The 13282-nt window shown below is 35.0% G+C and overlaps 1 protein-coding gene across 5 annotated transcripts in view; it reads left to right on the top strand.

Annotated features, from left to right (window-relative positions):
* The window catches only part of LOC136032791 (transient receptor potential cation channel trpm-like), a 112178-nt gene that overhangs the window by 49544 nt on the left and 49352 nt on the right, over window positions 1-13282 (top strand). For all 5 annotated transcript variants that reach the window (XM_065713168.1, XM_065713167.1, XM_065713164.1 and 2 more), the window contains one exon: window positions 9728-10039. In XM_065713168.1, coding sequence (XP_065569240.1) covers window positions 9728-10039 — 312 coding nt within the window. The remainder of the gene's footprint in view (window positions 1-9727; window positions 10040-13282) is intronic.

Genomic DNA, 13282 nt, shown 5'->3' with positions numbered 1-13282 from the left:
TGCGTAAAAATATATGCAACTAAGTTCAGCAACTCTTTGAACTGCGTTGATTCTGTCAGGTTTGATTTATAATTAGATAATAATATTATAAATATAATATATATAATAATATATGCTTAAAAATATATGCAACTAATCTCATCAACCCTTTCAACTGCGTTGATTCTTTCAGGTTTGATTTATAATTACTCCAAGGCTTTAGCAACTGTTAAATGCTTTAGATCTCCCCTCTGTAATTATTCGCTATTGTAATTTGTGTTGGTTCTGTTGTTTCTCTAGTAAACGTGTCTGTCTGGGACTAAGCTTCCACAAACCGTACCAATACTAATATATGCAACTAAGTTCGTTGTAGTCTTTTTTTTTTGAAGTACCAACGACAGTGGAAATGAAATTTGATTCTTTAAAGAAGAAACTTACGCAAGCATATATATTTAAAAAACTGGAAAAATCAAAAATTATGTTTTTAATAAAATAGACCTCCATTCACAAGCATGTAGTTTTTGGTAATAGTGATCTTAGGAAAAGAGCTTGGCGTTTAAGGTGATAGGGATCAACCGCGGGAGATTTTGTCAAGTTTTATTTATAATTATTTCAAGGCTTGAGTGACCGTTGAACTCTGTAAGATTCTGCCCCGCTCTCTAATTATTAATTTCAGTAATCTGTCTTGGTCCTGGTCCGTGTAGTAAGCGTATTCATCTTGGACTAAGGTTCGATACATCATGCCAATGCCGTTATCAAAATCTAAGTTCATCATAGCCTTTTCTTAGAAAACAATAAAAAGCCATTTGAACTTCAGTTAATGTGGGTGATGTCTCATTCCTTTGAATTGTAGATTTTGATTCTAACTTTACTCGAAGTGGCACCCACAAGAACGTTAGCTGTTCTATTCAAATTAGATTTGGCTTGTAAGTTAGACTTAGGCATATATGCTAAATCTTATCTTCGAGAGGACTTTTATTTTGGAGTGGGGCACAGCTTCAAAAATTACGGACAATATAGGATATTGGAAGACAATTAGGAGAAATCCTGACATTCCTTTGGCCTCTTGCCTGAACATTTCCTTCATGTTTGCAGGTCTCATATAAGCTACAAATACCAAAGCCTGGTGAAAGTTTGGGTATACCAATAAACTAGCTATGGAAGGAAGTGTTGGCGAGGAACGTCTATTCTTCCACCTTTATTTTTTATTTCTAACGCCACCATTGCCACCACTAGCGGTGCTGATAGAGTATAGTTCCGCAATCGAGGGGCTACAAGGCTTCTACAATTTCTTTCCCGCACTGATATTACAACCACTGTGGGCTAGAAAAGTGTTCTTCCCACTGTATGAAAGTGCCACACCAATTGGCCCAAACGTCACGCTAAGGGTCACAGGCGTCAAGCTCCAAAAATCTCCTTCCTTTCCCTCAAGCAAGATATCTCGCTTAGCATAGGACTCCTTTCCTATAGCCAACCAATATATTCTCGGTCTGTAGACTTCAGACCCTAGTCTCTACCTAGGCTAATCAAAGGAAGTCTAAAGTAAGAAAGGAAATAAAGCTTACTAATCACATCAAACTCATAACAAGAACTATACACACAGAAGTGTAAGAACGGACTAACTCCAAGATCATTATCTTCGCAACACGAATCTTGTGTTTGGGTGGACCCAAGGCCGTATACAGAGGGGGGGGGGGTAGAGGTTTGAACCCTAATCCCCGAAAGTTTTGTCCGACTCGTAAAAACGTAACAAAGATGAATACAAATAAACAAATTTTTAATGTTTTTTAAAGTTTTTTTTATAACCCCCCAAAAAATCCTGTTGTAACCCCCCCTCCCCTTGAAAAAAAATCCTTGATACGGACCTGAGTTGCCCCAGAATACCAAAGACCAATCCAATAAGTTAGAGTTCAAATCAACTAGCTTTTTTCGCATAACATTATATTTCAATGGCCTAGATCAGGCCGGACCAACATTTTACTTCTTGTGAAGTTACTACCTTGGCAACGAGAATTCAGCTTTTACTTTAAAGTTGTACTATAAGCAAATCCAATTAAAAAGAAAACGGGTGATTTGTCTGAAAAGAAAAATGGGCATAGCCCCAGCAGGGAGAAATCAATAATTACGAAAATTTTTTGTTTTTCTTTTATAAAAAAGCTATGCTATACTACAACTTGGGAAGTTTCCTTATTCTTATATTTTTATTCAAGGAAGATTGACGTAGAAAAGCCTGTAAAACAAGGCTCAAAAATTGTTAATTTTCCAATGATTTTGGCTGCACTAGGAAAACTCTTCGGAGCAAAGAGCTTGAATATTAAACTCAAGTTTTTTATTTTTGTCTCCAAAAGTCAATTTAAACTCATAAGCGAAACTTTTCTAAAAGACCTTACCTTATACTTTAGTTCTTCTAGTGTTAAGATGGTGTCAGTGAGTAGTCTTCAATCTCTTATCCAGTAGGCTGCTGCATATGCATCCTCCCGCTTCAGGGTGAGGCTCGTCTGAAGGACTCTTCTGTCACGTCCGTGCCTCCTACGGAGCGTGTTCTATAGTGTTCCTCGGTGAGAGGTGCCTTTTGGTTGTCAGTGGAGAAGTATTTTTGAAAATGTGTTGTCTGGCATGCTGATGATGTCTCCAAGGTATTGCCACCTTTTTTGTCTCACAGCGGAGGCGATCTCCGTTTGGCCTGTGCGGGTGTTAACACAATTCCAAATTTGAGTTAGGGAAATCAGAAAAATTAGTCCAGCAAAACCTATAAAGATTTTTCTCTAACTTCACTGATAGACTTTTGAAAGGGAGCTTTTGATAGACTTTTGAAAGGGAGCTTTTAAAGTACCAAGGACATTAAAATAAAATTTGAAAGAACTCAATTTTTAAAGAAGAAGACCTTTCATATCCAGTTATGTAGTTTTACATTTAGTGGAGCCAAGTTAGAAAATAAAGAGTGTGTATGCGTAATCAGCGAAAAATGAGCGAAAAAATATATCATCATGTAGCTCTAGAAATTATAACTTTCCTAGTTGTTGTAGCAAAAGAAAAACACAGCCATACATCTAAGCTCTGCTTTAGTATAGATATTATCAAATTTTAAGATTAAATCTTCAAATTATTAGTTAATTGACTTATTTACAAAGGAAGCTTTTTGGAAGGACCGATTGGGCTATCCAATCCCTGGTACCTCGGTACAATCCCTGGTATCCTAATCCGATACCTCGGATTAGTATCCCTCAGAGTTTCAACTTAATACCCTCAGCTGTTCTTAAAATATTGCTGATGCTGTAGAATCCTTATTGTCTTTTCAATTCCAAAATATAATTTTTGTTATTTAATTATTGTATATTTTCTCTAGTCTATGTTTGTTCAATAGCCCGGGTAAACATAACGGTTGTACCGTTCTATTGATCGTCGTGTTGCTTGAAGATCGGATGTAGATAAATTGTTTGTTGCAACCGTTTGGTTGGGCTTGTTTGTAAATAAAACAGTTTCCGCCTGTTGCTTTTTACGATTCTGTGTGGCAACAAGGGACAGAGCTCACGGAATGAAAAAATAGTAATAGACGTTTAACAATCAAAGGAAAAATCATAGAAAGTCCCGATTTTCAGGTATAAATAGACCGAAGATGGAGCTAGGACGCAAAAATTATTTTCGTTGTTATGTCCCTGGTACGTTAAAAATATATTAAATATTGAATTTCAAGATTTGCAGCTGAAGCCTCCAATTGGAAAAACAACCGTCAAAAACAAATATGTCAATCAATAGCAATCATTTTCTCATTGTTTCATCGGTATGTTTCATAATAAGGTGGCTAATTAAGCAGTATCGCTACATGGAAATTAAATTATCCAGTCTCTTAGAGTTCAAACACTTTTTTTATCTGAATTAAAAAAAGTAAATGTCCTTTACAAAAAGCGGAATTTCACATTTGAATCGTTTTAAGACCCGGAAATATATTCGATTCCTGATTCTATTTAAGTCTTTTGAAAACCTATGATTATCACTATTCTTTGTTCTAGTTCTGGCTCATCGACCCTTCAATACAGCCTATCCTCGCAAAAGTAATATTTAAAAAAAAATAGTCACACTAATATTGCCAAAAATAACATATGCCGCAAGGGAGCGCTTTTTATCAGCATTCTGAGGTGCGAGTTTATGCATGGGTTGGGTTTGGTGGTCTAAGATCCATTAGCGTCATAATGGCAACGATCAGATAAAAAGGTTCATTTTCTATATATTTTGTTTTAATTTTGTTATAAAGTAGAAGTAACTTTTCACCGATAGGTGGTAAAAGTTTAATTGTTTTTTATATTCTAAGTTAAGGATGGCTTAGTTTCTTTAGACATTTGTTTCGCTTTCATTTGACTATAATATTTTACTTTTTATGACACTTGGTATTAACCAAGTGACATATAGCGATCGCAAATTCTATCGGTCTGTCGGTCTGTCTGTCCTGGATTTGCTAGTTTAGGCACTTCCAGATAAGCTAGGACGATGAAATTTGGCGGGCATATCAGGGACCGGACCAGATTAAATTAGAAATAGTCGTTTCCCCGATTCGACCATATGGGGTTGACGGTTAATTCGGAAAAATTAGAAAAAATGAAGTATTTTTAATTTAGGAACGATTGATCGGATCTTAATGAAATTTAATTTTTAGATTGATATTGTGTCTCAGAGCTCTTGTTTTAAATCCCGACCGGATCCAGTGACATTGGGGGGGGGGAGTTGGGGGTAAAAAGCTAAAATCTTGGAAAACGCTTAGAGTGGAGGGATCGGGATGAAACTTGGTGAGAAAAATAAACATAAGTCCTAGATACGCTCTCTTTGCGGGAACCTAAAATCCTGGAAAACGCTTAGAGTGGAGGTATCGGGATGAAACTTGGTGAGAAAAATAAACACAAGTCCTAGATACGTGATTGACATAATCAAAACGAATCTGCTCTCTTTGGGGGAGTTGGGGGGAGGGCTAATTCTGAAAAATTAGAAAAAATAAGGTGTTTTTAACTTACGAAGGAGTGATCGTATCTTAATGATATTCCATATTTAGAAGGACCTCGTAACTCAGATCTCTTATTCTAAATCCCGATCGGATCTAGTATCATTGGGGGAAGTTGGGGGGAACTGGAAATCTTGGAAAACGCTTAAAGCGGAATGATCAGGATGAAACTTGTTGGGAAGAATAAGCACAAATCAAAGATATGTGACTGATATAACTGGACTGGATCCGCTCTCTTTGGGGGAGTTGGGGGAAGGGTAATAATTCAGAAAAGTTACAAAAAATGAGGTATTTTCAACTTAAGAACGGGTGAAATTTGATATTTAGAAGGATATTGTGCTTTTGAGCTTTCATTTTAAATGCCAACCAGATCCAGTGACATTGGGGGGACTTGAAGGGGGAAACCGGAAATCTTGGAAAGCGTGAAAATTGAGGTATCTTTATCTTACGAATGGGTGATCGGATCTTAATGAAACTTAATATATAGAAAGATCTTACGTCTCAGATGCTCTATTTTCAATATGAATCGGATCTGGGGACATGGGGGTTGGAGGGGAAACAGAAATCTCAGAAACCGGGAATCTTGGAAAATGTTTAGAATGGAGGGATTGGGATGAAACTTGATGAGAAGAATAAGCATAAGTTATAGATACGTGATTGACATAATTGAAACGAATCCGCTCTCTTTGGGGGAGTTGGGGGGGATTTCCAGTTCTTTGGCGAGTTCGCTGCTTCTGGACCTCCTAGGACGATGAATACTCGTTGGCGTGTCAGGGACTGCACAAATTGACTTGATAACAGTCGTTTCCCCGATTCGACCATTTGGGGGGCTGGAGGGAGAGGAAAAATTAAAAAAAATTAGAGGTATTTTAACTTACGAATGGGTGATCGGATCTTAATGAAATTTGATATTTAGAAGGACCTCATGTCTCAGAGCTCTTATTTTGAATCCTGACCTTATTCGGTGATATTGGGGGATTAGGAGGGGGAACGGGAAATTCTGGAAAACGCTTAGAGTGGAGAGATCGGTATGAAACTTAGTGGGAAGAATAAGCACAAGTCCTAGATACGTAATTGACATAATTGGACTGAATTCGCTCTCTTTGGGGGAGTTGGTGGGGGGGATGTTAATTCGGAAAAATGAGAAAAATTGAGGTATTTTAATTTAAGAACGGGTGACCTGATCTTAATGAAATTTGATTTTAGAAGGAACTCATGTCTCAGAGGTCTTATTTTAAATGCCGACCAGATCTGATGACATTGGGGGAGTCGGAGGGGGAAACCGGAAATCTAGGAAATGCTTAGAGTGGAGAGATAGGGATGAAACTTGGTGGGTAGGATAAGCAAATGGCGTAAATACATGATTGACGTAACCGGACTGGATCCACTCTCTTTGGGGGAGTTAGGGGGTCCAGTGCTTTGGTGAGTTCGGTGCTTCTGGACGTATTAGGACGACGTCAATTGGTAGGTGTGTCAGGAACCTGCACAGATTGACTTGATAAAGTTTTTTTCCCTGATTCGATTATCTGGGGGGCTGAAGGAGAGGAAAAATTAGAAAAAATGAGGTATTTTTAACTTACGAGTGGGCGATTGGATCTTAATGAACTTTGAAATTTAGAAGGACCTCGTGTTTCAGAGCTCTTATTTTAAATCCCGACTGGCATTAAGCCTCTGATTTTCCTTTTAAATCAATCTGTTGATTCTTATAATTTTGCTAGAGCTCATGCCATATGAGCTCTTGGCTCTTTCGATTTCGTCACAAGTGCCATATGAGCTCTTAGCTCTTGTTACTAATATTATTGCGAGAGCAGTACTTTGGTTTTGTCGTGTTTTTTTTCCTAGCATCCCGATTTCAGCTTATATCTAGAAAGTGGTAAGGGTTGAACCTCTGCAGTTTTTACGGAAAGCGTGGACCTTAGGCTGGATTGATGAATATGACTTTAAATTTTGGAAAGCTTTGTTGAACTCTTGCTTGGGGCTAAAAAGGATGGTTTTTGCTTGTCTTTGAGCCAGAGCCTATGGTGTGTGAAGTGACTTGGAGTTTTATAGCATATGTCAGAAAGAAGATCTGAAATTATGCAGTCAAGCTTTCGTTTCATCAAACCATGTTTCTGCTTTCGAGTGGAAAGTTTTGTTCTAGCAGGCAAGCAGGCAGGCACCAGTTTCAAATTGCAGATGGACTAAAATCTATAAGCGTTAAATATATACGGCAGTTACCCGGCCCCACAGCTAGTTTATCTTCTTTGAGTCATAAATAGAAAAATTTACAGAAACAAAAAGTGGCATTTTCCCACGGGACCAAGAGTGCTGCCATCTATTGTTTCTACCCATTTCTGTTCGTGATTTCAGCTGAGTTTATCATTCGGTTTTTCGCACTTGGGATTGCGGCAGAGAAATGGTATAGATGTGCCTCTTAAACTTTAAAAGTTCTCTCATTTCTAAAGAAATTAGAGTTTATCCTTTGCTCCTTTCTAAGTGATAAAGTTAGAAACTTGGCCTACGGCAAAAACGTCAACTTTTGAACTTAGACAGATAGATTTTTGCTTCGATGACAGTCGATAGCTCTTGATAAGCAGATCAAAGTATATGTCACCCAATTTTTGGTAGAAAAATTCCTTTATGAGATATACCAGTTTGAAAGTATAAAGGGGTTGACAACTTCAGTAGCAAGTTACACACTAAGACCAAAAATAGGCCGATACCAATTGTGGGACATATAGGGGAGTTTTAAGCAACAGTCGGCTTTTAGCTCATAATCATCTTCGGTAATGAAGGGTTCACAACTTTTGCCTGTTGGTATACCTATTATTTGTTTCCTGTATATTTGATGGTAAGACCAATTTAGTTCCAGTGGTAAGACATGTAAGGGATTTGTTATTAATAATCGGCTGCTAGGCTATAATCATCTTCAGAGATGAGGGGTTTGCAACTTTTGCTAGTTGCAATGAGGGGTTTGTGAGTTGGTTTACCTAGTATTTATTTTAAGATCCTTACAGATTAACAACTTCAGCGTTTAATCGAAGCGAGGAAAAAAAAACAAAGTGTTGCTCTCGCAACACTTTACTCGGCGAAGCCGAACAAAGGTCGCCGCAACACCTCACGTTGCCTATGCAACGTAGATCTAGTTTGTTATGTTTTCAGTCCATCATATGTGCACCGTAAGTCTGCTCAAAGACAAATGCCATAACATATACGCACTATTGTGTTATGCATCCAACATAATCATATACTCTTTTTGTGTACTTACAAATACTTTACCTTATGTACACTAACTTAAAGTACAGAAATGAATCATGTGTTCTATGATATCATATATTATGTTGGTAAAAATAGTCACAAATGCTACTAGCACTGTAACATAATGCTTGCCATTATGTTGCTCACTGAACTCTATCATTTCATTTGTTTTTCTCCACTATTATAAATAACATGTCATAGTGTACCTTTTATGTACATAATATGCACAATTATATAATAGTGACATAATTTGCACTATTAGTTTATGGAATCAACGCAATTGTATGAGACTATCTCTAATCATCCTGGGAAAGCATTGACTACTCCCGTGTAAATTTTGGGTGGTTTGCGCTGAAATGAATTCTCGACAACCTGTTTGATTTTCTTTTATGGGTTGACGGTTTCTTCACTTTGTGAGGATTTTGAGGAAAAGAAAGTTGGTAGTCTTACGGAGAAAGGTTCAGGGAGTAGGGTGTGAGTTTCTCTTTTCTTTGTCTTTTTTTTTAATCTTCGATGGTTAGGATAAAAAAAAAAAGAAGAAAAGAGTAAGAATAATAAAAACCTCTGGAGACTGCGATAGAACAACGAGAAAATTGCAAAAAACAAATTGTCGTTGAAACGCTTGACTCAATATAAAAAGCTGCATTAAAAGAAAATTTTAAGCAAAGATATTGAATATTAAGCTCAAATTGTTTATTTTAAACTCAAAAACTCAAATTTAAATTTATGAGCTCAACTTTTGTAAAAGACCCTACCTTATATCTTAGTTCTTCTAGTTTTAAGAGGCATACATGGCGTTTGTGAGTAGCCTTTAATCTTTCCTCAAGTAGGCTGATGCATAGACATCCTCCCACTCTGGGATGAGGCTCATCTGAAGGGCTCTTCTGTCACATTCGTTCGCCCTACAGAGCGTGTTCTATGATCTCTCGTGGGTGACGGGTGCCTTTCAGTTGCCAGTGGAGGGGTATTTTGGAAAATCTAATGTCTGTCATGCGAACGATATTTCCACGGTATTGCCACCTTTGTTGTCTCTCAACGGAGGTGTGTGGTTCGCCGGTGCGGGTGCGAATCCAGTCGTTTTGACATGATTTCTCCAGCTGATCTCTAGGATCTATGTAAGACAACTATTCTCAAAGGCAGTAATGCGTTTATTTTTTTTCGCATTTAGCTTTGGGCATTCCACAGAGTAACTGAGAACAGACAAAATATTGCTCTGGAATAGCATGAATTTCAGATTCTGAGAGTAGACTGCGGATTTCCATACTGATTTTTCTTTGAACGAGTGAAATTAATAGATAGATGCGTAAAAAACGAGGATAATAAATAAAAATTGATTCTGTTTTTTCAAATTTTTCATATTGTTTTTCAAATGAAAAGTTGTTCTTAAAGTATAATCAAAGTTTGTCTTAGGACAAAAGTATGTTCAACAATACAATCAGCCAAAAAAGGGTAAATCTTAAGTTTTTAATGACTCAACTGTATTTATTTAGTAATACTATTTATTCAGTATTACTGTTGTAGAAAACTGGACCAGCCAATACCTTGGGTTATTTGGTGGCTGACATTCGACCACATATGCCGAGAAACTATCACTTCACACTGCTCGACATTGGATTGGTCATAAACCAGCTAATGGGCGGTACATATAAGAGTTCATACTCAAGTCGTAAGTTTCGAGAAGTCTATCATCAAGTGATGAAACAGCAATATGCCCATCATTTAATTAAATCCAGTGTTAGGACTCCCAACACCTCTTTGAAGGCCGTTGAAACACTCACGGAAGATTTGGAGAGTGAGGATGTCATTTTCACCTTCCCTTTTAATGAACTCCTCGTAAGTTTTTTTTTCTAATTTTCAATAGATTTGAAAATCAGAATTTTAGAGGCAAATAGCAATTAGTCGAGAATCTGCCCACAGACTTATTGCTTATATATATATATATATATATATATATATATATATATATATATATATATATATATATATATATATCACTATATATATATATACATATATATATATATATATATATATATATATATATATATATATATATCACTATATATATATATATATATATATATATATATATATATATATATATATATATATATGTATATATATATAGTGATATATATATATATACAGTGATATATATATATATATATATATATATATATATATATATATATATATATATATATATATATATATATATATATATATATATATATATATATATATATATATATATATATATATATATATATATAAGCAATAAGTCTGTGGGCAGATTCTCGACTATATATATATATATATATATATATATATATATATATATATATATATATATATATATATATATATATATATATATATATATATATATATATATATATATATATTATATATATATATATATATATATATATATATATATATATATATATATATATATATATATATATATATATATATATATATATATATATATATATATATATATATATATATATATATATATATATATATATATATATATATATATATATATATATATATATATATTAAAAAATAGCCACATGGTAAAGATGAATTCTATAATTGTTTAGTTCATTCAGGTTTTTTGCAATGTGTTAATATTTGTGATTTGGTAAAATTTATCATATTTAGTTTACCTATTGTTGCTAAAAAGAGGGATATATTAACAGGATAAGCTTGTTTTGGTGTTAATTGGTTGTTTTACATTTCCTTTTTTTTCATAGGCATGTATTTTGGGGGTGATACCTGACACGGGGATGCCATGGATATTCTGTGGTAGCCACAACACTTGGCTGGGTAGAGAATTTAATGTGGCGAAACCCTATAGGCAAGTGTATTCTCCTGATGAGCCCTTGTGTTGGGTTGTTGCCTCTGAATTATTTGTCTTTATTGTTTCTATTGTTTGGTAAATGACGACTTATACTTATTGACGACATGACTGCCTGTCCATGGATTATTCTTTATGGTTGATTGTGTATTTCCTTTTCTCCTTCTGTCTCTTTCATTGTGCTGTTGCATTGGTGATTTCTCTTTTCATGATATATATATATATATATATATATATATATATATATATATATATATATATATATATATATATATATATATATATATATATATATATATATATATATATATATCACTATATATATATATATATAATCATGAAATATATATATATATATATATATATATATATATATATATATATATATATATATATATATATATCATAAAAAGAGAAATCACCAATGCAACAGCACAAACACATAACAAAAAAAAAAAAAATATATATATATATATATATATATATATATATATATATATATATATATATATATATATATATATATATATAAAAATAAGTTGTCTGTCTATGTGTCTGTCTGTCAGGTGACGTCATGTTTCTGTGTCGACTGACGTCATGAAGTTAGTTGTCGTCATTTTTGCTATGACGGTGACGTCATTAAAGATATTTAATCATGAAGTTAGTTGTCGTCATTTTTGCTATGACGGTGACATCATTAAAGATATTTAAGACATATATGTTCACGTAGAAATCTATTAATGTTTAAGTTTAAAATGACTGATGAACTTACAATGGCAAAAGCCGATGAAGATGCTCAAAGAGTCTATGCCAAAAAACTTGCTGCTGATAGAGAAAGTCAGAAAAGAAAGCGTGCCGAGGAATCAAAAGAACAGCAAGGAAACAGGCCTGAGGCTGATAGAGAAAGAAAGAACAGAAAGCGTGCCGAGGAATCAAAAGAACAGCAAGGAAACAGGCTTGAGACTGATAGAGAAAGAAAGAACAGAAAGCGTGCCGAGGAACTACCAGAGCAACGCGAAAGCAGACTTGCTGCTAAAAGAGAAAGTGAAAAAAGAAGACGTGCCGAGGAATCACAAGAACAGCAAGAAATCAGGCTTGCTGCTGATAGAGAAAGTAAGAAAAGAAAGCGTGCCGAGGAATCACAAGAACAGCAAGAAATCAGGCTTGCTGCTGATAGAGAAAGTAAGAAAAGAAAGCGTGCCGAGGAATCAGAGCAACCTGAAAGTTATCGCCTGGCATTCAGGTACAGCCCAGTCGATGATTATAGCTTGAGTAGATGTGTTCAAATCGGGACAATGTCTAAAATTTGTCCCTATTGCAAGGCCTTGAAATTCAATGGTGAAACAATGGGAATGTGTTGCGCCTCAGGAAAAGTTAAACTTCCTCTATTGGCTGCACTACCAGAGCCATTGAAGACGAATGAATGCTTGCCTGAAAAATTCTAATTTATGGGCACACGTAAAAATATTAAAATTAACTACAAATATGCGTGTCCGATTGCAAAACGATGACTCTGGTCAAACATTTTCATATCAATTGCTGGCAATTGGAAACGGAAAGCTCCCAGTAGACTCAATTTCAGGACGTATACAACTACCTGCTGATTTCTGTAATTTAGTGACGTCCAAATATGAATTGATTGAAAAAGTATTTCCGAATATTCTAAAAAAATTATAAAAATAATAAATGGCTAAGTGAAAGAGCGATTCTCGCACCCAAAAATATAGACGTCCACGAAATCAACAATATTGTTTTGACCAAGATTCGAGACCAGGCAGTCCTTTACAAGTCAGTCGACACAGTTTTGGAACCAAATGAAGCGGTTAATTATCCATCTGAATTTTTAAATTCCATAGATCTTTCAGGGTTTCCAACACACGTGCTACAACTAAAAATAGGCGTACCAATAATACTTTTAAGAAATATCAACCCACCAAAGCTTTGCAATGGCACGCGACTTGCCGTAAAAAAAAACAATGGAAAACCTAATAGAGGCCACAATCTTGACAGGGCCTTTTGAGGGTGAGGCTGTTCTTATTCCTCGCATTCCCATGATTCCAACGGATCTGCCTTTTCAATTTAAAAGATTGCAATTCCCAATTCGATTAGCATTTGCAATCACCATTAACAAAGCTCAAGGTCAATCATTAGAAAATGTGGTATAGATCTTAATACTGATTGTTTTTCCCATGGACAATTGTACGTTG

The sequence above is a fragment of the Artemia franciscana genome, chromosome 11, assembly GCF_032884065.1.
Source record: "Artemia franciscana chromosome 11, ASM3288406v1, whole genome shotgun sequence".
Classification (NCBI taxonomy): domain Eukaryota; kingdom Metazoa; phylum Arthropoda; class Branchiopoda; order Anostraca; family Artemiidae; genus Artemia; species Artemia franciscana.
This window is presented reverse-complemented; position numbering and strand designations above follow the sequence as displayed.